The 25564-nt window shown below is 51.1% G+C and overlaps 1 protein-coding gene and 1 long non-coding RNA gene across 18 annotated transcripts; one reads left to right on the plus strand and one right to left on the minus strand.

Annotated features, from left to right (window-relative positions):
* Positions 1 to 242: 242 nt before the first annotated feature.
* Positions 243 to 25001, minus strand: HOXB3 (homeobox B3). 16 transcript variants are annotated; one of them, XM_064473291.1, is made up of 5 exons: positions 15569 to 15656; positions 13109 to 13165; positions 9902 to 9964; positions 3698 to 4251; positions 243 to 2616 (listed from the first exon to the last, which is right to left on the minus strand). In XM_064473291.1, exons 4-5 carry the CDS (start codon positions 4131 to 4133, stop codon positions 1850 to 1852), a joined length of 1203 nt encoding a protein of 400 aa, XP_064329361.1. In that variant the 5' UTR covers positions 4134 to 4251; positions 9902 to 9964; positions 13109 to 13165; positions 15569 to 15656; the 3' UTR covers positions 243 to 1849. The 16 variants fall into 16 exon arrangements, with proteins under 16 accessions (XP_064329361.1, XP_064329360.1, XP_064329362.1 ...); XM_064473290.1 differs by having other exon boundaries at positions 12568 to 13165; XM_064473292.1 differs by lacking the exon at positions 15569 to 15656 and adding an exon at positions 14928 to 14995.
* Positions 11889 to 17622, plus strand: LOC135317298 (uncharacterized). Of its 2 annotated transcripts, none has more exons than XR_010376306.1 (3): positions 11889 to 12097; positions 12575 to 15509; positions 15590 to 17622. It is a non-coding gene; the product is annotated as an uncharacterized LOC135317298 (long non-coding RNA). The 2 variants fall into 2 exon arrangements; XR_010376307.1 differs by having other exon boundaries at positions 11889 to 12092.
* Positions 25002 to 25564: the final 563 nt, after the last annotated feature.

A 25564-nucleotide genomic window follows, 5' to 3' on the forward strand; every position in this document is an offset into this window, starting at 1 on the left:
TCGCGGCCCAATGGCAGCCCGGCCCCGGCCCCACGTGACCCTCTTTGTGCCCGCGGGCGCGGGCCGGGCCGCGCGCGCTTGGCCCGAACCCCTGGGGTTTCACCCCAAAAAGGAGGCGCGGACCTGAACCCCGCTGCCTGGCCCCTGGCACGTCGCGAGTGGCCCCTCTCCTGCGCCCCTTCGCTATATTTACTTACGCGTTACTTGGGTTCGCCTTTAAATCCGACCGCTAGGACAAGGTAAAATTGATAACAGAAAGTTTATTCAAGAATTGTTCAACAGACAACCCTTAAGCAAGGAAATAAAATAACTACTATAAGAACAAAGAAAGATCTCCAAAGAGGAGGGGTGAGGTGGGAGGGAGGGATTAGCTATAGTTCTCCTAAGTCAGGACTATACAATTACAGTCTGGTTCTGCTCTCATGCCTCCAGTAGAACTAATTACATTATTCATAAGTACGAAGGTAACATAAAACTACTGGTCTTTCTAAATTACAATAACTAAAATAAGCTCGTTGTACAATGACAAGGAAACACAATGTCCTTTATAACAAGTAAATACTAAAAAAGTACAATTTGATTCTTTTTTTCCTCATATAAATACATAATATTGGGGATAAATAATACAAAAAACGGAAAATATTTTAAACTGGCTATAACCAATAAATATATATGAATGTTCACCAGAACACACACCTATTGAAGGACATCTCGACTGAGTTGGACGAACGCCCTTCAAAGTTGTTTTTATACCCATTATATGTAAACTCTAAGTGCAACAAAGATGTCCAGACAAGAAAGCATTAGCAAATACTAGAGATCCATTCACTTCTGCTTCGATTGGAGGACATTCCGTTTGTTCAAATATACCCTGTTTTCACGTAAGGTCAAGAGAAGAGGAGGAAAGAAGCGTAGGACTTCTAAGTCTTAAGATTGCTTTTCTGAGAACGAACCCTAAGAAAAATACCCCCAAAACAAAAAACCCCGGCGGCGTCAAATGGAGACACTTCACGTCATCAGAGGCGGAGGTGGGAAAATATTCAGACCTGTCAACTCTTTCTTCCTCTCTTTGGACTGCTGTTATTGTTGGTGGGGTGGGTTTTAGGCAGATGAAAAACTTGTTTCCCGAACCTTTTGCAATTCTTAGACCTCTCTTATTCTATTTTATTATCATTATTATTATTTTTGAGAGGGGAGGCAGGGGCCCGAGGGGAAGAGCGTGAATCCCACGCGTTGGCAGGTATGTATATTTGCAGTTCGTGTGGGGGCTGGTGGGCAGTTGCTCAGCGAAAAAGGATGCCCTTCCTCTGAAGCCCGGAAGGGAAAGCGCGAGGTTCCTCTTGAGAAGCAACTGGAGAGGAGGGTAGTTTTCTTGTGAATCTCTTCTGATTGCATATGTACACATGTGTGCATGTGTACGTAGATGCAGAGACGCCAACTGTAAAGGCTCGGCTGGCTGACTCTTCTCCCTTTCCAGTGTCCGAGAATTATCAGTGACGATCTGTACTTGGTTTGGAAATGATGGCTGCTGCTGCTAAAAATCTGCTAGATTCCCACAAAACTACCCCAAACCCATTTCAGAAGCATTTGTGTTGAAACACAGGAGGTATATCTCTTCAGAGAGAGAGCTGCTCTTGGCAGCAAACACTGAAATGGTTGGAAATTGTGCCTAGTAAACCCCAGAAATCAGAACAGCAAACACAGCGACCTGGTAGAAATTGCCCTGTCAAAGAAAGAAAGAAAACAGCTCAACACAAATGTTCCTGAAGCAGATCCTGCCCTGTTCCCCATCTCCCATGCCCCGCGGCGAGGTCCCGTCCGCTTCGCCTGAGCCTGTCCCCGCTCCCTATCACAGGTGGGTCAGCTTGGGCGCCTCTTGGATTCTGCCCTGAGAAGAAGCGTGGTGCGTGGAAAGGTCTGTGTAGGTGGGGTGGGACTCGCACGGTCCGTGGTGCTGGCTCGGGGGCATCTGCGGAGGCCCGTTGTAGTCCATGTTGGCAGCCTGGTGATGTGGCAGGTGATTGAGGCCGTAAAGGGATGGGCCAGAGGTGGGCATAGAATCCACATAGTTACCTCCAACATAGACGGGGCTTCCCTGCATACTGGGAGTCCCGTAGGCCACCCCGTTCCCTTGTAAGACGTGGGGGTCGTACTCGGGGGCCGTGTTGGCGTATTTCTGTTGGGAGGGGCAGCCTTTGATGGGGTTTTGGTAGTTAGTTGACATGGCATAGGCATTTTGGTGGGGTTTATTGAAGGAAGGCGGCGAGGGGGCGTCATAGTTACTGCTCATGGTGTGCAAGGCGTTCATAAATCCAGCGGAGGATTGCATGGGCTGGGGTGGGCTGCCGGTGGGGGAAGGCCCTCCGGAGGAAGACCCCATGCCTTTTGACTTCTGATCTTTCTTATACTTCATCCTCCTGTTCTGGAACCAGATCTTGATCTGCCTCTCGCTGAGGTTCAGCAGGTTGGCCATCTCCACGCGCCGGGGCCTGCACAGGTAGCGGTTGAAGTGGAATTCCTTCTCCAGCTCCACCAGCTGAGCGCTGGTGTAGGCTGTGCGGGCTCTCTTGGAGGCCGAGGAGCCTGGAGGGCTTTTCTCGCCGCTGCAGGTTTCTGCTGGCCGTGAAATGAAATAAAAGATAATTACTTACATGCAGAAATTGAATGCATCGTTTCTTAATAAATCCCGGAACAGGCACAAGAGTTCGACCCCCGCTTCCCTCACCCCTTTGCATTAGCCTGCACTCCATAATCATGTCATTTATTAAGAGTTCTGTTCTCCAAAGCTGCCCCTGGTTTATGAAAATTTGATCATGTCATGTAGAAAAGGATTCCAGGGCCATTTGTTTAGGAGTCGATTATTTCCAACAGATAATTTTGAGAAAATAATATTTGGCAGGGGGGCAGCCGCTGCAAAGCCAATTAATACTAACACGGGTCAGTGTTGGGAGCTATTTTGTTTGCCGAGGTATGAATGTGCGCACGCACTCGCACGTCTTGTGTGCGACTTGTATTTGCATAACCCAAATATTTGCGTGTACATAGTTAGACACCGAGCTGCCTTTGTACCTGCCTTCTTGTGAGATAAACCTGTGTATAACAGATAAATTACATTAACGCAGTGAAGTGTCTGCCGCAAAGTTTATATGAATATATTTGTCAGAAAAATGATATTTCCATACGGATTATTTTTTTCTCGATCACGTTAGAGACATGCGTGTGTGCGTGCAAGAATATCCACGTGTTTATCCACGTGTTTATACGTATGCTCTATATGTGCACACTCATATACTCAGGGAGCACCGTGTTCACCGCTGTGTCTGGAGGCAGGGCGGCGGGAGGAAAACAAGCACGGTGCTTTAGCATCGCTAGGTTGAGCAGCGGGTGCACATTTTCATGTATCTGTATTTACACAGTCAGGCACTGGCTGTGTACAACCACCTGGTTCTACTTCCCTGTGGTGCTCGGGATATGTTTAAAATAAATATGCAGTCAGTGCCGCAGGATGGGCCAAGCTCAGCCTGGCCGGGGCACGCGGCCGGCAGCCTTGGGATGCCGCCCAGCACCAGGATCCTAGCTGGATCCTCGCTGCACCCTCTGCCCCTCTCCCCTCCCTCCAAAAAAGACCGCTCCGGCCGGCGGCTGCGTTACCTCGCTGGTTCGGAAAGCGGAGGGTTACAAAAGCAGAACAGTGTACCTGTGCTAGGGGAGCTGTTTTTCTGCTTGGAGTTTTGCCTCGACTCTTTCATCCAGGGGAAAATCTGCTTGGTGAGACTGGCGTTTGCACTGAGGTTGGCTTTGCTGGGGGCAGTTTTACCGCTCCCGGACTGGTTATTGCTGTTGCTACTGGTGCTGTTGGTGGCAGGGTTTGGGGGTGGCGAGACGGGGGGAGGCGGATGGTGCTCCTGGGGCAAACTTGGACGCATGCAGCTCCCGTTCAGGTCTTTACTTTTTGCGTGCGGGGTTGTGTTGCCAAGAGACTGGAGGGAGCAGGCGGACCTCTGGTAGTCGTTCTCCACATGAGAGGCCGGCTGGAAGGGCTGCTGGGGACCCTCGTAGCCGAACCCATTGGCACTCCCGTAGGAGTAACCCCCAAAGAGCGTGGAGCTGTCGTAGTACGTTGTCTTCTGCATCTCTGGGACTCCCCAAAATGATTTTTCCGGCTACCAGGGTCTTGACACCCCTATGGCAGAACATTGGCACCCCAAGGCCACGTGACAGGCCGTTTCCAGCTGTCTATTGGAAGCTGACCTGAAAGGTTAGGAGAAAACACACAATAATAGTACCCGGCCTATGAATCCATCTTGGGGCCTGAAAGGCCCATGACATGAATAGGGTCCTGCAGAACAGGGCGAACAGATGCTTTGAGCAGATTTTGTCCTGCATGCAGCCTAAGGAGGCTCAACAAATGTTACAGTGCGAGGGTGTTGAGCTGATTTTGGGGGGTAGTTTTCCTGGTTGGCTGGTTCGTTGCACTTTTTTTTTCCCTTAGAGGGTAGCACCCAGGACGTATAACTATACACACGCTCTGTAAGCACACATGGTTTCCTCTACATACATCTGTTTACTTCTATATTTATCTACTTACATACATCCACACCCCCACGCATACACATACACTCCCATATAAGCGTGCGTGTGTATATGCATGTAGCTGCGTGCGTCGTGTGCACGTACGCACATCCTCGTCCAGAGAGCACACACGTTACCGTAAATATAAGAATACAGAAGGGATAATTGCTAGCTACAAGCATGAAAGGAATGAAAGTCTTGCTTTCTTACCCCTGACCTATTGAAATCAGCCATTCACAGGCATAAAAACCAGCAAGACGTTGTATCATCAGAAATTCAAAGTCTGCAGGGTTCATTGTAGGGCCTCTGTCCTCTATGTTTTTAAACTGGAACCAGCAAACAGCCAGTATGTTTTATCCAGGTAACGGTGTCCTAACACAGTTGGCTTGATTTGCTGTTTACACAATGTCTTTGGAATTCAGTGCAAATATTGTAAGCAGATTTAAACAGGGGCATGAATTCAAGAATGTGCTTCCTTTGGCCTGTTTGTTAGTCTCTCTCCCTCCAGTTGCACAGGTTGTATTTAGAAAACAACCCCTCCATTGCCTGCACTGCTTTGTACTCATCGGTCTTGAATCTGGAGCTGCCATTGGCAAGATGTGATTCTAAACCCAGTTTAATTGCTGTTGGTTTTTTTCCCTTGGAAAACAAACGCGTCACCAGGCCATTTGCTCTTAACTTTCTACCCTTTGATTTTTCATCGTTCCTCCCTCCCTCAATCCAAGCTCAAAAAGTCTAAAAACCCCAATCTAAAACCTCAAATTACAAAATGAAACCTTCCTTTTTTCTCCCTCTCTCTGGCCTTTTTATTTTTCTTCGTCTCTTTCTTTCCCTTTTTTTTTTTCCCCCTCAAAACATAAACTTTCTCTGCCATAAAGACAAAGTAGAAATACCCTCAGAAATATGAAAACTACCCTGACTTGAAAATAATCTGATGTGTGAGGATCAATCAAGCAAATATTTTTTAAAAAGGCAGTGACTTCCCTCTGCAGCTCAGAGTTTGCGAGAAGCCACCGTGCATTTTGTTTGGAAATTGATATCCATTGTATATTTAATTGTATCTATTGTATATTTAATTTTATCTGGGCTCTTTCATTCTCTAAAATAAAATAAAATAAACTCTGTGGAGATAAAGTCTAATGCGATATTTCTAAGTACCAGGGTTTAACAGAAGCTGTAGCTCGACAATAAATAACATCTTTTTTCCCCTTCCCTGACTGCTGTGTTCTTATGTCAAGTCACATGAAACCTCCGTATACTTCCAGCACAGCCTCAGACGTGTCCATGAGGGGACTGCTTCGCTTTTTTACACTGATTAAATCCTTTATGCATTCCCAAATCTGTACTGCGTCTTCCACGGAGATGTATTATTGTCTACGGAGAGGATGATCTCTTTGCTGGGAGTTATTCTCATTTGGTTTCCTCGCCATGATAAATATGTCTTATTAAAAAGTAGACTCCACTACCCGAGCCGAGAAGCTGTGAATTAATTAACAAAGAGCAGCGCCTTTATTATGAATAGGTTTGCTGAAAATATCTACGAGGGCAGAGGTGGGAATTTCTCCAAGGCCTTCCTGTCTGGCATAGGTTTCTTTAAAAAAAAACAACAACCCAAAACCAAAACCCAAACAAACCCACAGCAGAACAGAGCGGAGAGGCTCAGTTACAGCAGCTAAAAATAACAGCGACCTTTTTTTTTTTCTTTTTTTTTTTTTTGTAAATGGCCATAAAATAAATTTACAATCCCCTTCGCCCAAAAGCTCGCTCGCTTGTGGCTTCCACAGAAGATTTGCTTTGTACCTCATGTCTCAGCGCCTCACAAATGCCGCTCATTTATCTTCGCCGAGGACGGCCGCAATCCTAATTATTTACTCCAAGGAATTGTTTAAAAAAAAAAAAAAAATCTCAGGCAGAATGATAAATATTCGATTATCTCCTGTTCCAATTAAACCCGGGCAGGATCCGCGCTGGCTGTTTCATCACGCTCCAAGTTTCACTTTGCGAGCGGTAACATTTAACCACAAACTCTTTGCCTGCAACTTTTGAGTGCGAGAATTTCGAGACGTTTAAAAAATAATTTAAAAATAAAATAAAATCAGGGGAAGGTGCGAGAGGGGAAGGGCTGCGGGGAGGAGGATGCTCGGGAAAAAAATCAGGCAGTCGGGGAAAAAAGGTAAAAGAAATCTAAGGCGGAGGTATTCTCCTGTAAAGCCATCCCCTCCATGTTGGAAATCCTAAATTCACAACCTGACTGTGCTTATGAAGAAGAGCAGCGCCTTTCCCCTCCCCCCGCCCCCTCCTAAGGTACATTTCCCAGAACCGGCGAAACCAGGCAGAGCCCCGCTTTTAATTCAAATTATTATTAATAATAAATATTCTAAACATGCCCTTAACAATAGGTCGGCGGCTCAGAAAGAGCTCAGATCCCAGCGACTGCCTTGCCGTGGGTATGCCTGGAAAACAGAGACACATTCCTAAAATTTCCCTCCTCCCTCCCCCCACAACCGAGCTTCACCCCAAGCAGAACTCCCCAGTTGTAAAGCGGGGGGGTGGGGGGGGGAGAAAGGGCCCTGGATGAGGGCTGCAAAAGAGTCTCTGCGTGGAAGGAAGCTTAAAGCTTGTGAACTCTTCTTGAACCGAGATTGGAGTCATATGGTCATAAATCATTGGGACATATACTCCGCCATTCACAAAGTGATAGCCTATTTGAGTCCGGCTTACCTTAGTCTCTGACGAGCAAAGCACGGGCAGACATAATATATTTTCACATCCAGCATCCACGCAATCAATAAGCAAGGAATGACACCCCCCTTCCTTTAAAAACGTTAAAGGAATATACGAGAGAGAGGAAAAAAATCCGGCATATGCATGTATATATGTATTAAAAAAAAAAAAAAAAAGCCAAAACAGAGGGGGAGGGGGCTCAGCCAGTGGAGCTTTCGGTTACGGCGGCTCAAATTGTCTCTCTGCCTCCGTTTGGGGGAGAAAAAAAAAAAATCAAGATGCTTTCCAGCTTCCAAGATGTGCAGAAAAGCTGAGGGCTTTGAATGGACAAACCCTGAGATTCTAGTTGCCCTATAGCCTGGTACGCGCTGCTCACTGATAACAATGGCCTCTGCTTTAGCACAGCAAAGGGGAAGAAGGGAAAGGAGAAGGGAAAAAAAAAAAAGAAAGAAAGAAAAGCTGAACACAACCCCCCCCTTTTAACTATGCAATGCTTGGCTGGGATTAAAATAATAACGAAAAGAATCCAGACTACGGGGGGTGGGGGTGGGTGGGGGGTGGGCGAGGGGGGGAATAAAGCCGAGGGGATATTTAAAAATAAAGATTTGGTTTGGATTGCCGGGCAAAGCCAACGAGCCTCCCAAACAGCGTCACTAGTGAAAAATTATGCTAATTGCAGACGTGGTGGACAGAGGCCTAGGCAGAAAGATAGCAAGGCTTGCCTTTGATTCACGTGTTTAACAATTAGGTGTCAATTTATGCTAATAAACCGTTTCAACATAGTCATAGTCTCTCCCCCCCCACCCCCTTCCGCGGCGGCGGCCGCGGCTCTTTCAATAGCTGATGCTTTTCCTCCCCCGGCCCTTCGGCTGCCTCTGGCTCCTCTCAGACCCCCCCCCCCAAAATTAAAACCCCTTTCCCGGGGTCCGGGGGGGGACACCCGGGACGGACCCGGGACGACATGGGAGCCGGTGTTTGCAAGGCGATAAGGGCAGGGGGGAGCCGGGGAGGGGGGGGAGGAACGGCTTGTGTTGATGCAACTCCGCGGCCCCGGGGAACTTCGGCGTGAAGTTTGTGCGTCCCAAAGTCCGGGGGTTCCTGTCGCCCCTCGGGCTCCCCCGGGGAGCGGGTGCGTGGGGGTGGGGTGGGGGGAGAAGCTCAGGGCGCAAGTCACCCCCGGGGGAGGCCAGGACAGCGCGGTGTTGAACAATAAAGATGATTATTATTGCTATTATTAATAACGCCGTTATTGCTATGCAAGCGCTGCTGCTGTCGCCGCGGGAGATTTATGCCTTTCCCCGCTCCCACGCGGCCGCCGAAAGCAGAAACTCGCCAAGATGCGTTTTGGGGAAAGTCCGTGACGAGGAGGGGCTGGCGAGTGGGAGGAAGGCAGGGCAAGGAATTTAGGTGTCTGCACTTTTTTTTTTTTTTTTTTAAAGTGCTACTTTTGTTTCCCATCGCAATTATCTTCCCTCCTTTAATTCTGGCGCTCCCTCCGTTGGGGTAAGTGCTGACGGGGGGAATTTACGTCTGGCAAAACAAGAAACAGAGGGACCACAAAGGCTCTTTGGACTTCGCTGGGAAGGTACGGCCCGTCGAGGGGGTCGCATCGCCCTTTTTTTGTGTGCCTGGGGGTGTGTGTGCACCTCTAGGCCGGTAACTCTGGAAGGAAAAAGAAGGGTGTCCAAGTAAACATATGACTTTTGAGAGGGGCTGGGCGGCCAAGGTTTTCTAGGTGATGGATAAACTCTTCCCCAAGGACTACGGTGTTTCCAGCTATTGTGGCCGCAGCGTTGAGATCCCAGACGTGAGGGTTTCGACCAGGGGACAGACCATGGGTGCGATTTCCCACCCCCTCACCCCTCACATCTGACTTTTTATGAACTGCTCCAACATAAATCTTCTGCTACAAGAGAATTCCTATTTTGGAGCCCCGGCGATGACATTCCAGGGAAGGAAAGAGGAAAAACAGTCGTGGATTATTCTTTTAGAGACTTGTCTGTAGGTGAAACACTCTATAGGTCCCTGAATATGGATCGCCACTGGCTTTTTCGGAGTACCGAGGCAATCAGAAGTACCTCGGATTCTGCAAGTGACTCCTCTGAAGTGCAAAATTTGGTTTTAACCTTAACTGGCAGCCGAAAAAAAGCCCAACCCTGTTAAGAAGGTCGTTGCACGTTTACGTGTTGAGCTCCTGTAAGTAGTTTTTTTTAGGCTCCCCGTGTATTGCCATCTTTGCTTTGGTTGCAGCTTATTTTTCTTTTAAAAAAATGTAACTCCCTCGCACTCGTCACGAAATCGGCAGCAAATGTTGCAATCTGCCCGGGTTTCCCTTCAAAGGGAGCACAGGAAATATCTTCCATTTAAAACACTCCCTCAAAGTTACGGCCATAAATCACCAAGTTTAAAGACAAGCCAGTAGCAAAATGAAAATACTCAGCTGAAATCCAGGGCAGCCGTGCTTATTCTGGGGTTGGTGGAGGGGTGGGGGAAGCTAAAAACAGTCACGTTGGGTGACTTTAGAGCAGGAATGGCTTCCCAGCCTGATGCCGAGACGGAGACACACACAGACAGGGGACCAGGTAGGATATTCAGCAAAACTCACCAATTCTCGGATGTCTGGTCCAGCAAATACGAGGCAGCGGTGGACTTTGAGAAAGGAGAAGAACTGGGCGGGGGGAAAAGGGAAAAACAGAAAAAAAAAACACAAAACAAAAAAGTATGAAACTTCGGTCAGAAAAGCGTGGACAAGGGGATTCATCATCGAGTGAAACCTTTGGGTGGGGATGGGGAGAAGACAGGCTCTACTGAACAAAAGCCCCAGCATTTCCTCTGAGATTATCTCCGAGTACCCACAGCACTTCCAGGGGCTGCACCGCTCGCCGTCCGCGGACAGCCCAATATTCCCGTCGGAGGCGGTGGGCGCCAGGTTTATTTCTGTAAATCTGAAGCCATCCCCTGCCTCCCCGCCGCTTCCTTCCACCTTCCCCCGTGGAAAAAAAAAAATAAATAAACCCGGCGAGGGAAACGCGGGTTCGCCTTAGGGATGGCAACGGTTTGGTGTGGACCGTGGGCGGCTTGGCCACGGCTGGTGGTCAACCCTGGATGGGATTTAGAAAATATATACATATCGGCAAGGGTTTTGGTTATATTCCGTAGTAATTTCAGAGTTAAATGCGTTTGAGATATTAAATACGTGCAGTTAATTAGCTCGGGGTTCAACCACAGGATACCAGTAGGGAAAGGAGGAGGCCGTTTTCCTGAATGGCAGAAAAGCCTCAAGGATTCCGAATATGATTTTCCGTGTTTCTCCAATGTGGTCGGAGCATCGCCACGAAGGGGGGGGGGGGGGGGAGGCCGGTGGTAGCGTGCGAGGGCACCGCTCACGCAGCAGTGATTTGGTATCAGAATTAACGGTATCGAGCCGTAAACATTTTTAAAGCCACGCCGAGATTTATCACCGCAACTTTGGCACGACGGACTCGGAAAGGGAGAAAGAAGGGGAGAAAGAAAAAGCAATCTCATTTAAAAATATTTTCGTTTTGGGAAACATTCAGTCGCTTTAATAATCCTGTTTCCGTTCTGTATGCTGATGTTATTAATCTCAAATAAAAATGTTCCCCTCACACCCCTACCCTGCTTGTGACAACATCCCCGAGTCCATAAATCACCCGCGGATGCTTCGTGACCTTCTCTAGTCGGCGGCCTATAGCTGTATTTTTTATTAGTATTATTATTACATGCGCGCACACTTTAATACACAGCTTTGGCAATATTCCACTTACATCACAGCCTTCCCCGGTTAACTGGGGCTTTTCAGTTCCCTCTGTAGAGCACACAGAGATTTGTAAGAGGGGGGTGGGGGGAGAAAAGAAGAAAAGACAAGCAAATCCACCCTTTCTGGGCTGCGAGCTGAGCAACCGCAGGCTGAGCCTCGGCAAGTTCCTCCCACGCCGGGCCCGGGGAGAAGGGGGCAGCCGAGGGCGGGGGGGGGGGAAAGAGGGGGGGAAAATCGCGTTTATTTGGAGTGGATGCGGGAGGGAGGAGGGGAAAAGAGAAACAAACAAACAACCCCGAAGAAGCCGGTACAAATAACGGCTCCAGCAAGGAGGGCGGGGGTGTGTTTTTCTTTGTTTTTAATTTATCCCCTCGCGGTACAGGCAGAAGAGGGACGGAGCGCGTCCCCCCTTTCCTCCCCCCCACCCGGTGTTCTTTGTTTTGATTTTTTCTCTATTTGGTTTGCATTCGTTTTCCCCTCAGAGGCGGTGCAGCTCCGGCCCGGCCCCCCTCGTCCCGCACCGCCGAGGGGCTCCGGACCCCCGGGCAGGGCGGGGAGCCGCGCAGCACCCACTGCCTCCTCCCAGGGGGGGCTGCTCACCCCCCACCTCTCCCTTGGCCCTTTTTCCTCTCTAAATGGAAGGAGTTTGGGGTTTCCCACCCCACAAACAGAGCGCGGGGAGGGCTTCGAGGGGGAAGGGAGAGTTATGGAGGGTCCAGGACCTCCTGAAACCCCAAACAGAAGCCAGCCCGGATAAGAAATCAAAATGAAACTGAGTAAGCAGTGGGTTCGTCTTGACAGATTAGACCTTTTTCTCCCCCTGACCTTTGCTTAGAAGAGCAATAACTCACCAGGTTAATGATCAATCAGCGGAAGTGCTTTGGAATTGTCTCCAAAAAAACAAAACAGAAACAACACCCGGACGGACACACAACTCCCGGCCGCCGCCGGCTCCTCCCGACCCCCGCAGCACCCCTCTCCGTGGGTCCCCCCACCGCCAAAACCCTCAGCGGGGGGGGTGAGGTGCGGGGGGGGGCAGCATGGAGGGTGCGGGGGGGGGTGGGGGGGTGAGAGGAGTTGGGGGGTGAGAGGAGGCGGCAGTTTGCGATACCGGCGTGCTACAAACAGTTATTTTGGGAGCAGCTCACCGGAGGCGGGCTGGGAATCACCGTCCCCACTTTTCTTCTCTCTCTCTTCCCACACCCCCCCCAGCCTCCAAATGCCAAAATAATAGCTTGAATTATGCGCTCACGTGACTGGGACACGTCAACCTTTTGCCCATTTTATACAGAATCGGTAAATGCCCGGCTCCCCCCCTCCAGTCCCACTAATTCCCCCATCAGCAAATTCCCCAAACTTCCCGGGCGGGCGATGCCCCTCGCCCCCACGGGCCCCCCGGGCCCCCCCAACCCCGGCTGCCCTGGCCTTTGCCGCGTTCGGGGCTGCTTTTGCTTTTCCATATTTTTCTTTCAATTTTCCTTTTTATCATTTACCCTGAAGGCGAAGGAGCCGGACAAACACTAACGAGGAAAGCGACCGCAGCAGCCAGCGCTCCCGAAGCCCCAGCGTCCAGCCAAACGGCAAAGCCGGAGGACACGGAGGGATAAAAAACGGGGTGGTTTTGTTTGGTTTTGTTGTTTTTCTTTTTGGGGGGGGGGGGGGGGCGGGAAAAAATTGAGAAGGGTTTCTCTGCCTCCCCGGCGCGGGGGGGTGCGCAGCGCCCGGAGGCCCTGGGGATGGGCTCCTCGCCCCCCCCGGAGCCGCGCCCGGGCTGGCCCCGGCACCAAGGACGCGGCTCCTGTGCTTCCTACGCTCACGTCCAGGCTCCCGCTTCTTCCCATTTTAACCCCCACCCTCCTCCTCCTCAAAAGGAAAAAGAGAGAGCGAGGGAGGGAGGGAGAAAATGAGGACTCAGGGCTTTTCTCCCGCTGCCCTTCCTTCGCCTCCCGGGAGGACCCACGCTACCGCCGTGGCCGTTTCTGTGAGAAAAGGAAGGAATTCGGTTACTTTTTTTTTCTTTGCAGTGATACTCGCCTGAATCCCGGACCCGGCTGGCGCTGGAGAACGAGCTGGGCATGGGGGAGAAGGGACCTGGGAGAAGAAATGAGTTCCATTTTACCTGCTTCCATCTGATAACTCATAACGACTACCAATTTCTGAGGAGGAAGTCTCGGGAGAGGGAGAAAGAAGGGGTGTCAAGGAATTCTATTGCTCTGGTTTGGCATGTTTACACCGAATATTTCTCGCCTGTAGGGAACCGTGCGGATACCAGCGGGTCCTGCAGCCTCCCTGCACGGTGCATCGCTGCAGACACCCCCAGGCACGGGCACACACCCGCGCAGCTGCCCCTCGCTAAACGCCCCCATTCCTGTAAGGGTGCTCGGGCTCTCAGCCTCATCACCACATCAAAGGGCTCCCATCCATCCCGGGCTCTTAGTTAATTTGTAATTAGGCGGGAAACTTTGCGAACGGCAATGATTAACGCAGCAGAGGACACGTAAATGAAAGCAGGGGTTTTAAATATTTTTTTTTTAGTTATTATTTTTAACATGGATGCGAGCAGGGCGGAGCTGGCGCTGGCCGAGCCGGGACGCACCTCGCTGCAACACGCGTGGTTTTGCCCGAGATATCCCATCCCTGCGCCCACCAAACCCCTGGGCAGAGGGAGACAACCTGCCCTGGGGAATATCCCGAAGAATAAACCCAACTCTTCTGTGCTCATCCTCCCCAAAAAGCCTCATCGCCCTGCTCCCGGATTTATCCGCTGCTGCGGTGCCACAAAGAGGTGCTGAGCTCTCAGACCTCCCCCCCCTCCACGCCCCGGATCAGATTCCCCACGCTGGGAAAAAATAAAAGTCGGTTTTTAAGGAGGGTGGAAGCAACGAAAACGAGAAGGGTGGAAAAATACCCCCCCACCTCAAATCTCCTGTCCCAAAAGAGCAGAACTGGGAGCACTGTATAGATCTATACGGTTAAATTTCAGAAAGTGTCCATTAATATCAATTTACTTCAATGAAAACTTTGGTTCTTCATGAAGTTGATGATTTATGATAAAATCAATTAAATTACGGCCACTTAGGGCCTGCGGTTTCTGCTCGGATTTCATTCGCCAACAGATCAAGCGCTTGGTAAAAAATTTCAAGTTTAGCTGGAGGCGAGTAAAGATAATTCTGAAGCTGAGGAAATTTAATGCAAAGCAATTTTCAGGAAAAAAAAAAAAAAAAAGAAGAAAAAGAAACCAAACCCAGACGCTTGTGTATCCGAGCTCCCGCTCCCTGCCAATATACCAGTTCGCCTCGGGAAATATTAGACACTGAGTCAAAACTTTCCAGTTTCACAATGTATGAGCACATTTTTAGAACTGGCAACTTGTCCCGAGGACTGAGTTATTATCTCGGAAAGGAACCAAAGGAGAACAGAGAGCACAAATATATATATTTTTAGGGGGAAAGAAAAACTTTCCAGGTTTAATTCGATTTCTCGGAGGGTTTTTTTTCCTCCTTACAAACGATTTCCCTGTCTCGCTCTTAAAATACGCATCGGGCGTTCACGGGGAAGGATGGAGGGGGGGATTTTTTCGTTTGTTTTCAGCCAGCAATAAATAGCACGAATCCACAGAAAAAAAGCACACCCGATATTCCCACGCGAAATCTCGCCCTCGTGGCCGTTTCCCTTTCGATCCCAGAAACTGCATTTGAGCGAAATGACCCATTTTTTGAGAGGACAAACCCACCACCCACCCCCCCCCACCCCAAACAAACCTTGAACCTCTTTAAAAGCCCGATATTCTCAGGCTCGGACTCCCCCAGTAGCCACCGCTTTAATGCCAAATGTTGACGAGTCTCAGCCTTACCCATTTCGGTCAAATGCACTGGCCGGCTAAAAGGAAAAGCAGCTCAACTAACCAGATGTTTGTCAGTCACATCTGGCCACTAGACCCAGACCTGTGGAGGGAAAAGCCGCTATGGACATCCACAGAGCTTGGGAAATCTTTTTTTTTTTTCTTTTCTTTCTTTCTTTTTCTTTTTTTTTTTAGAAGCCCTTGTAATTAGGGTCTGCTTCAAGTAAACAAAAAACTTTGTAGGGCCATAAATCACCATCACATACATTCTTCAGTTTAACACCCCGCTTTTCCAATGGGCTTTTGTAGTTTCTTTTTCAAACAAGAGAGAGGTGCTAAACCTTTAACAAATGTGTCCCGGACAAACTTCGCGGGGAAACACGCACTTGGAAAGAAGCGATTTGCGGCCGGTCTCGGTTATGGACCCTGCGAGATAATATTTGCTCCTCTTCAGCTTCCCCGCTCCCGCTCCCGAGGCATCACTCTTAATTTGTTACCAGCAGAAAGGCAGCTATAGCTCACGGTGGCCGGTGGAGAAGCCTGTCAAAGCTTTCGGAGCAATTAATTATATCTCACAGCGTCGGAGCTGAGAAGGTAGGAAAGGCAGAGCTGCATCATTCTTTTATTTTTTTATTGTTTTGGTAACTTCTTACCTGTGATACTGTCCGACCCAGGACTTGGACGAGAAGGAGTGAAGCCGGATCGGGGTGGTGTGAGTTCGCAACAGGAGCAGGCAAATTAAGGAGAAGAAACTACTTTATTGCACCCTGGAGGATCTCGCTGACCGCTTTCTCGGACGCTTTGGATTATTCCCTCCCCCCCCCCCAAAGTTACTTTGATTTTTTGGGGGACTCGCTCAATTCAAAAGGAACTGCCTTGACGTGGAGAAAAATAGAAACTCTTCCAAAACAGCTTAAAGTATTGCAAGGATGAGGCCCCCTTTGCGGAGCAATGCCGAGCGGAGGGGGATGCGATGGGGGTGCCGGGGGGGGGGGCGTGCGCGCTCGTTCCCCCTTTAAAAAAAAAAAGTGCCCTAAAAAACCTCCCCCACTGCCGACTCCTTGGTATCTCTCCGGAAAAGCTGTTTCTCTTTATAAAGACTTAAAATGTTGCAAGACGGTTATAATAGTGAGTGACAAGGGGTGCTGGAGAGAAGGGAACCAAATGGATTCTGGTTTTTAGAGCCAGTAGGAATTGGCCAGCCTTCAATGTCAGGATTCAAAATTGATTCCATATGTTTCGACCGGGGAAAGGGGAAAAAACGAAGGAAAGAAAGAGAGAAGGAAAGAGAGATGAAGAAATGGGGGGGAATAAAAGTTATGCAAACCCCTCCGGGTTTCTTCCTTCACCCCCTCCCCCCCCGCCCTTCCCAGTCGCCCCGGGTAAATACCCTGTCATCAAATCTTGCCCTTTTCCAGGGAATATTTTGGACTCTCGCGTTGGAAGCACAGAGAGGGAGAGGCACCAGTAGCAACAAACCAGATCCTGGAGGTTATTTTTAGACTCGGCTTTGCTGGAGCTGACCTCAACGCGGGGAGAGAAAATACGGGTCTGGATGCTGGTGAAAGGGCGAAGCGTGCCATGGCGCGGCGTCGGCTCCCAAAAAACGGGAAGGGGGGGGGGACACACACGACACACCCTCCCCGCCAAAAAAAACCCTCCCGACCCAGGCGGAGCTGGGCCGAGGCGAGCGGCGGGAGCGGCGGGGCCGGAGGCAGGTGATGGGGCGCAGCGGGGGTACCGGCGCCCCCGGGGCCGCGGGAGAGGGGCTGGGGGGGGGCGGAGGTCCCTCTCCCCGTCCCCCCTCCAGCCCCAGAAGCTGCGGACTGCCGTTCCCTCGTGATTTCACTGGGACATGCTTGGAGAGAATTTGACCCGAAGTTTTTCAGGCTTCTCTCCTGACCCCTAGATACCGCTGCCAATAAAGCACTGATATATTTCGCATTGAGTCGGACATCAAAAGGAGACGAAATAGCAGCGAGTGGGGATTTCTCCTTAACCCCTCCCCTATAGCTGCGCTTAAAAAATAAATAAATAAATAAAGGAGCCAAATCTCCACCATCGCCTCTGATTTATAGCTTTCCTTTTCAGCTGGGATAGTTACACGCAGGGAAATGTTGAAATGTGGTTATTGCCTTTTATTTCTTTCGTCTCCCCCCTCCTCTCCTCTCCCTCCTCCCCACCAAAAAAAAAGGAAAAAAAAAAGGAGAAAACTTAAAAGAAAACTGTCACCCTTCCCAAACGTTTGCCTATTTAACTGACAAGCGACCGAGCCCTTCCCTTTTGTCCCCTCTGCCTGTGACTCGCGTTCGCCTCTCTTTTTAAATAAGAAAATGAAGCAGCAGCATCGGCCCGGGCTCGGGGCCCTCCCCTGCGGCTCGGGGGGGGCGCAGCCGGCGGCTTTGGGGTGCTGCCGGGGACCGGCCCGGGCCAACACTGCCTGAAACCCCTTTTCCAGGGGAAAACCAAACCAAACCGACAGAAAAAAAAAAGAAGGGAAAAAAAAAAAGCTGCTGCCACGTCCTGCCCGCCCCGCCGCCGCGTCCGCTCCGCGCCTCTCCGCGCCTAAGCCACAGGTTTCGGCGTTATCCTCCTTTATTGCTCGGCTCGGCTCCCCGGCCTCCACGCCTTGCAGCTCTCGCCCTCCGCCATGCTTTGATCTTAAATAACTCTCTCCTACCGCCTGCAATAAATTATGAATTAAGGTGCTGTTGACTCATATTTACAACTTTAATAGCTTCCTCTTTGGGAAAAGATAGGGTATGTCTGGCCGGGAGGGGAAGGGAGGGAGATTTCTTTGGGGATGAGGTGTGATAAACACGGATTCGCAGCGCTGATAGACCAGCAACTTCTGACGAGCTGACAGGCGAGGAGAAAGGCTTATTGCACAGGAATTAATGAAATAGCGCTTGCTTGAGCTACTTGAAATAGCTTATTACCTCCTCCCGCCTCTTGAACATTATTTCTGCCATTTGTAACTCTTAAGGCACAATAGCTGGTGTCTCCAAAAACTCGGTTTCAACGAGTTAATAAAGAAATACAGCTTAAAAAAAAAACCCACACAACTGCTAAGGTGCTGTTTGCTCGGTATTTCTAGCGGGTCTGAACGAAACTGTTGGGCGGCTGAGCTGGGAGCGGCGGGGCTGCGCGGAGGATGCGCGGGAGCTGCGCGGGGCAGGGGCTTCTGCTCCGGACGCCCCTTCCCAGCTCTGGCCGAGCCAAGCCCTTTCCCTCGGCCACCGCTAACCGCAGAGGGGAGAAACTTGCGGGTTTGTGGGGAGGATGGAGCTGGCACGGGTGGGGGGAGCAGACCCCTGAGGATCTGAGGCCAAAACAAGGGCTGAGGGGTTGCTGAGGGGGAAACGGTGTCCCCCCAGTCCGGATCCTGCAGGGAGGGACGTTTTGCATCACCCAAGGGCCCCTCTGCCCCGACCCCCTCCCACAGCCCCCGGCCGGGGCCAAGTCAGGACCAGGAGCGCTCTGCCTTCCACCGCCCGGCCCGGCTCCCAGCCTAGGACTGGGGTCCCCTCCCGGGTGTGGGGTCCGCTCCCGGGTCTGGGTCGTATCCTGGGTCTGGGATGCCCTGCAAGGTTGGAGGCTCTTCTCTCGAGCTTTGGGGTCCGATCTCTGTTATGGGGTGCCCTCCTGGCTCTAGGGATCCTATTCGTGGTCTGGGTCTCCTAATGGGGGTGTGGGACGCTTATCCAGGATCTGAGATCCTATCCCGGCTCTGTGTCTTTTAATCGGGGCTCTTACCCAGGGTCATAATTGGGTCCGGGCCCCCCTCCCGGGCCGGGGCTGCACCCCCAGCACGCAGGCTGGGCCGGAGCGACCCGGCAGCCCTCGGCCACCCCATCTCCTCCTGACATCTGACCATTAAAGGGCGACACTCGCACAAAGGCGTCTGGACCGGGGATAAATAAAGCCCCGGTATTGATTTAAAGGGGGCTGCCGGCCGGGGCGGGGGCTGCGGGGTGGCTCCTCCGCACCGAGACCGCAGCCGCCCCCCGCCAGGGGCCATTTCTCACGCTCAACATCCCGAGCCGACAGGAAAAACAAGAATACAATAAAATAAAACAAAATACCACCGAATAAAAAAAAGGGGGGGGGGGGGAGAGGGGAGGGGGCCTGCATCCACTTGAAGCCGACAACTTAAATTAATACGGGGCTTGACAGAGAGTGATGCTCTATTTCTGGCTCAGTCACCGTCCCTGGATCTCCCTTAATATTTAATGAAAGTCGCTGAGTTGCTCTAATTTTGCTACATAAAGGTTTACACTAGCAGACAGAGTTAAATCTCCCCACTCGGGCGGTGGGAGGCTTGGCTGCCGAGCAGAGGGGAGGAAAGGGAAGGGAAGGGGGGAAAAGCGCTGAATTCTCATCTGAGAATCCGGTGCGAACATTTAATCTTTGCTCCTGTTGTCAGTTTTATTGACTCCTCGCATGTTGGAGCTTGTAAAATATTTAAAAACGCGATCTCCCACTTCCTCCTTCCCTTTCAACACTCCCGGTTAGGACCAATTTGGTCCAGTTTGGAGACGGGAGGGCAGTGCCTGACTCCTGACCTCCCGCTTTCCGCGGAGGATGCGCTCCCCGCGCAGACGCTAAAGCAGGTAGCGGTGCTCCCCGTTTGGGGGACACACCTCACCCCCAAAGCTTCCCCTTCGCTACCCTACCTCGGTGGGTAGGGCAAGGAATGAACGGAATTTCCCTGTTAAAGCTCTCCGATATTTTACATGGGAATTTCACAAGGTAACAGATGCTGGCCGAGTTCCGCTACTATTTAAGCCTATTTTCGGTGCCATTTCTCCTCGGAGCTCTGCTTCTCCCTAGGTAAATAACAGGCCCGGGCTCCTAAATAGAAAGACATTCCTTAAAGCATCTTCAGAAGAACATCATCATCCTCTACCTCGCCGTCCAACACTTTAGCCAGACCCGGGCGCTAAAAGCCACGCAAAGTCATCCTCCTGCTAGAAAAGCGCAATGAAATACCCGCAAGGAGCCGATCCCCCCTTTCTGTCGGTGTCAGGGGTTGCGGGGAGAACCCGCCTCTGTTGGGGTCCCTCGGCAGCGCCCCAGTTCCCGCAGATCCCCATTGTTCTGGTTTTGATGGGCAAAGTCCCTTCCTGCCCGGGACCAGGGTCGTGCCTCTCTCAGAGGCACGTCCCTCGCAGCCCTCCTGCTGCAAGCTCTCTCTTTTTTGGGTGGTGGGGGGCATTTTTAAGCCCGATTTCTGTGTCTGGTTTAAGCCAGGGCATCTCCAGAAACCGCCTTGCTTCGCTACAGCAACCTGTGCCTGTTCTCCAGCGAGGAGTCCTGCCGGGGGATGGGAACTGGGGAGAAAATGAGTTATCGTTGATAAAAGGATGCTGCAACGCAGGACTCCGGGCTGTAATTTTTATATTAAGGTCGTGCTCTTTTACTAGGTTTATATGCCAATGAGGCGTTCCCGGTTTACCAAATTTATACAAATCTCTCCTTAATTGGTAATCACAGATGCTGTAATTTAAGACCCCCAGCTACAGAGCTTTCATATTAGCTGCTGATCTATTACTGTAAATCGTCTGAAATAATCAACTCCAGGGAGTGGGGTAGAGAGAGATCCTCGCTCTAAAATATCATCGCTTGCACATCATTTTCACTCGAGAAATGATTTATCTTGGACACCACTATAAACAACACAACTCTCTCACAAACACACACACAATGGCAGCCGCACTGCTGCTGACATGTTTATTGTAATAAATCAAGAAAGGGGGGAAGAGAGGGAAAAAAAAAGGTTGCGAGGGGAGAGAGGGAGAGGGAGAGAGAGGAATATTCCTAAAAATATCAATGAAATGCCTCGATGGGTATAAACACACATACCACCATGTGAAGAGAAATGGGAGGAAATGAAGACGGCTATTTGTCACATTTTACGACAATAACATTAATAACAAACAATAAATTTACATGGACATATAGACACGCTAGGAATTGGGAAGCCCCTGCTACTTACAATAATCCAGCCCTCGGCGTGGCTTCGTGGTTCCTGAGAATTGTTTTATTGCAGACTCCTCTCCCTCTCCCTCTCCCTCTCTCCTCCTCTCCCCCTCTTTCTCTCGCTCCCTCTCGCTCTTTCTCTCTTTTTTTCCCTCAGCTATAGGCTTGTTTTTTAAAGGACAGTTGAATTTCACGTCAGACACAAGGAGACCATGTCTGCGATTTTCCTGACGAATACATATCTATTCTGCAACCTCTGCATTAATTATTTAATGAATCACGTGATGGGGAAGGGGGAAGGGGGTCTCTCCGTTTCATACTCAAAGGACCACTGTGACCTTCCACCGGAACAGGATTTTTTTAAAGAAGTTTCGAACTGAACGAAGCTTTTCGAGATGAACGGAGATCCCCCCCCTCCCCGGGGCGGGTGGCACGGCCGTGCCGGCGCGGGCTGAGGGGGTGCAGGGGGCACCCACCCCTAACCCACCCCTAACCCACCCCTAACCCACCCCTCCACCAAAGGGCACGGGTTTAGCTTTCTTTCCCCGTTCCCTCTCCTTCCTGGAGCTGAGAGCATTCCAACCCTTCTCCAAACCTCTCCTGGAGGCTGGCTTTGCTGGACCCTGGTTCAGCTAAGCCTCATCGTGCTTTTTTCTCCCCTTTCCTTCTTTTTTTTTCTCTCCACACTGAGATTTTTATTACAATCTTGTACTGAATAGCACAACTGTTTTAGAGCCCAAAGCAGATGAGAATATTTATACTCCTGGGTTTAAAGAGCTCGGCCCTCCCTTCGCTTCACTTCCAGGCCTTTTCTCCCCGCTGCTGTTATTGTTTGGCCGGCCTTTATTGCATTTAAAGAAAAAAAAAAATCAAATTTTGTCTCTGAAGAGAGCTGCCAAGTACAACGATCCTGGAAAAAAAAAAAAAAAAAAAAAGAAAGAAAAAAGACTCAGCAACAAAGGGAGCCGCTGGGAAAGGCCGGGAGCAGCCGCCGAGCTGGCAGCGGCTCCCCACGTCCACGGGGGAAGAACTGTCACCCGAGAGAAGGCACCAAGTAGAGCCTGGAAGCCTCAGGACAGTGTCCCAGCGCCCGCGGGTCTCTCAGGTGCGGGGGAGGGGACGGGACCCCCAGGGCACAGCCTCTCCCCAACACCACCCCCCCAAGCACGCCAGCATCCCGACACCCCCACCGGGGCGGCTACACTGATAACCGACGTGCCACACACACCCCCCCGGGAAAGCCTGGGCGGAGCTGATATTAAATATAAAAAATCATTTTAAAAGCCTAAAACCGGGTTTTTCCTCCCTTTAAGCCGAGGCCGGGGGCTAGGAAGGTGAGGGGGGGGGGTGCCTGGGCTCCCCCCGACCACGAAGGAGCGAGCAGGGAAGCGCTTCGTTTTCAGAAGCCCTCGATTATTTCTGAATCGATTTTATCGAGTGAAAGTGGTTGTCGGAAGAGAGACGTTTGGTCAAGGTGTGGGAGAAAAAAAAACGATTAAAAGGGGCTCCCGCCGGGGGGGGGGCGGGAGGGAGGAAACTTCAGGGGGGGCTTTTATGGGAACTTCAGGTCAATTCAGAAGCCGCAACTTTCGCTTTACACAACCACTTCTTTTTTTGTTTTATTTAAGTCAAAAACCAAAGTGTCCCCGTGAACGGAGCCGGGTAAATAATAAAAAAGAGAGGGGGGAAAGAAAGGAGGGGAAAAAAAGGGAGCACAGCCATCCCAGGCAGCAAACGGAGCAGATAGGCCCCCCTCCCTCCGCACCTCCGCTGGCATTTTTGCGTTTGTTTCATGCAAAAGAAGCACCCATTTCGGGTTTTGGGGTGGTTTTTTTTTTTAAAGCCCCCAGTTCAAAGGGTCGGAAACGCGGCCATAAACAGCGGCTTCGCCCTCCGAGGTGCCGTGATCAAAGCCGTTTTCTTTCTAAAGATAAAATGAACGTTTATATAGCGAGAAAGCGAGATTGATTTACGGATTTAAACACGCCGTTCTTATTGCGGATCATAAATCTGTCACCGGGGCTGAGAAACTCCCAGCCCAGCCGCCTTTAAAGCGACCTGGCGCTATAGAGGGGCAGCACAACCCCCCTATAGCGGGCAGACACACCACCACCACCCCCCGCCCCCGCCTCATATCCATGCATATATAGGTAGATATACACATATATATTTATTTTTTCCTTCCTCTATACCCCTTCCTTCCAGTAACTCCCTCTCGGTGGGGTTGGGCTACACGATTTCGCTCTCACACAACACCCCCACACACCCCCACACACTTATTTTTTTGTCCTATTTTGGGACCAAGAGATAACAAAGGGGTTCATCAGCCCGGGCGGGACCATGTCTGGGGGTGGGGTCTGGCATGGGGGTCTCGGCTCGGGGGTCCCGGGGAGAGGCCCCCCGAGCATCCCTCTGCCCGGTGGGCTCCCCCGCGCCGCTCCGCAGAGCTCCGCAGAGCTCCGCGCTGCTCCGCGCCGGCAGCTGGGCACAGAGAGGCTTTTGAGAGCGGCGTGGGCAGGGGCGAAGTGGGAGGAGGTGCGGGGAGGGGGGGGGAGGCGGGGGGGGGGAGGATGGAGAGGGACTCTCGGAAACAAAGGAATTTCTGAAAATAAGAGGCGAGCTGAGACGCGGGCCGAGGGGAGCGGCGGGGGCGGGGGGCTGCCTCCTCCGGCCAGGGCTTGGGCTCCCCCAAATCCTTTCGGTAAAGCGAAGCTGTCCCGCAAAGCCAAACCGCTGCGGGGCCCCCCCCGCACCTCGCCCCCCTCTCGCCTTCTCTCTGGCTTACAAAGAAGCAAACAAACAGAACACCGAGGGCTTTTGAAGTGAAATCAGAGGGGAAAGCCTCTGTCGGGCCCCGGCTCGGAGGGAAAGAACGATTAAACCGTGCGAAAGCAGAAATAACCCCGCTCCCAAGTCCCTTCCCCACCGCTTTCGTCCCCCACCTTTTCCTCCCGGGGCCGGCTCCCCACTTCCACGGCCCAGGGCCGCGCCGGCGGGACCCCGCACACGCGGAGTTTTGCTGAGCTCTTGCCCAGCACAATGTCCAGCCTCGGAGAGGTCAAGGGGTTTGCGAGGTCAGTCCCCGGCTGCAATACACAGCTAATCGCCTAGAAAACGTGTCCTCTGCGTGAACTCTCTCCCCCGATCGCGGCGTGCCAGCCCTGGGGTTTGTCTCCCCAATTTTCACTCCTTTCCTTCGTCACGGTGATCCCGCACCGCTCCCGGGACGGAGCAGCAACACCCCGCATCGCCAGCAGCCCCCAGAACACTGACACTCGTGGGACACGGACACCAGCGGGATACACGCCCGCAACCCGCCCCCCTCCCGGGACATCCGCACCCATGGACACCCGCACCCCGCGACGCCGGCAGCCTGGGACACCCGCACCCCCAGGACACCCGCACCCCCAGAACACCCGCACCCTGGGACACCCACACCCCCGGCGCTCTGTCCCCTTTGGGACACTCTGCCAACCCCCTCCCCGCAAGGGCAGGGAGACCTTGTTGGCGGGGGGAAGAATTAAAAAGGGGGGGAAAAAAGGGAGAAAAATCAAATCGAAAAAGAGGATCCACACGGGGTAACAGCACCCCCCGCCCCAAAGCTCCCACTCGCGGGCCCCGTCGTCCCCCCACCTGGGGTCCCGCAGCAAAGCCCCGCAGGGCCGAGCCCCGGCCACGCACAGCCCCAAACAGAGGAGGGCATAAAATAATAATAAACCCACGCTGTGGCCACAAGTAACCCTCCTGCAAACTTTCCCTGCCCGCTCCCCTCGCTCACATCGGTCAAAATAAAACGAGAAAACAGAAGGAAAACCCCGCACAAGAATTCACGTGTTGTTTTTCTTTCTGACCCCCCCCTCTTTTTTTTTTAAAACTCCTTTTTTCTTTTGCTTTTCCCCAGCTTTCTCGTGAAAGGAGGCAATAAACCGATCAGAAATGCATGCCAAGAGAGCAGCTCTGTTACCTGGTTCGCTCCCACATCCTTTTTCCAACGCCCCAGAGACGGCCCTCATGGTTTGGGTGGTTTCTTCCAAAGTGAGAGGTCTGGGGGAGGGGGTGGCGTGGGGGGGTGGGGGGTTGGTTTTGGTTTTCTCCCCCAAAAATAAAGCTTTCACCTTTACGATCCAGATTTTATTATTAATATTATTATTTCCCCTGAAGATTCTTGTAGGACTCCGGGTGCTTTTTTCCCAACAGACGGTCTGCGGAGATTTGCTGTTGAATAACAATGGGAAAAGGATAAGTATTTAAAGAAAAGAAGTGATTAATGATTTTCTGTATAATTCTCGCATTTTTCTTGGCTTCTGTCTGCTTATAATGGCTGTGAACTTTTAGGTCCTATAGAAATCTTCTTTTCTCCCCCTTCTATTCTATTCATACTTTCCAGCTTTGATTCGCTTCTATAGACCCCGCATTCCTGGAAGCATATGCTTTTTTAAAAAAAAAAAAAAAAAAAAAGAACGATTTTTTGCCATTCTTAGAAGCACCATCTTGAAAATAACACCCTCTTTACAACCCCAGCAGATCAAAGAGAGAAACAGTAAAATAAAATGCAACAACAACAACAAAAACACCCCAACCTCAGGCATTACAATGAAATACAGCCCTTGCCACCCTCCCTGGGAAAAGGAAAAGAAACTTTAAAGGTTTGCAGTTGCTACCCCAAA

This window comes from Phalacrocorax carbo, chromosome 25 (genome assembly GCF_963921805.1).
Source record: "Phalacrocorax carbo chromosome 25, bPhaCar2.1, whole genome shotgun sequence".
Lineage (NCBI taxonomy): Eukaryota > Metazoa > Chordata > Aves > Suliformes > Phalacrocoracidae > Phalacrocorax > Phalacrocorax carbo.

What these genes read in the sequence shown, in the direction of transcription:
- HOXB3 (XM_064473300.1), bottom strand. Translation starts at nt 4,133, where the DNA reads ATGCAGAAGACAACGTACTACGACAGCTCCACGCTCTTTGGGGGTTAC. An exon ending in AAACAGCTCCCCTAGCACAG is followed by an intron (nt 2,617 to 3,697) that starts GTACACTGTTCT and finishes TTTCACGGCCAG; the next exon opens with CAGAAACCTGCAGCGGCGAG.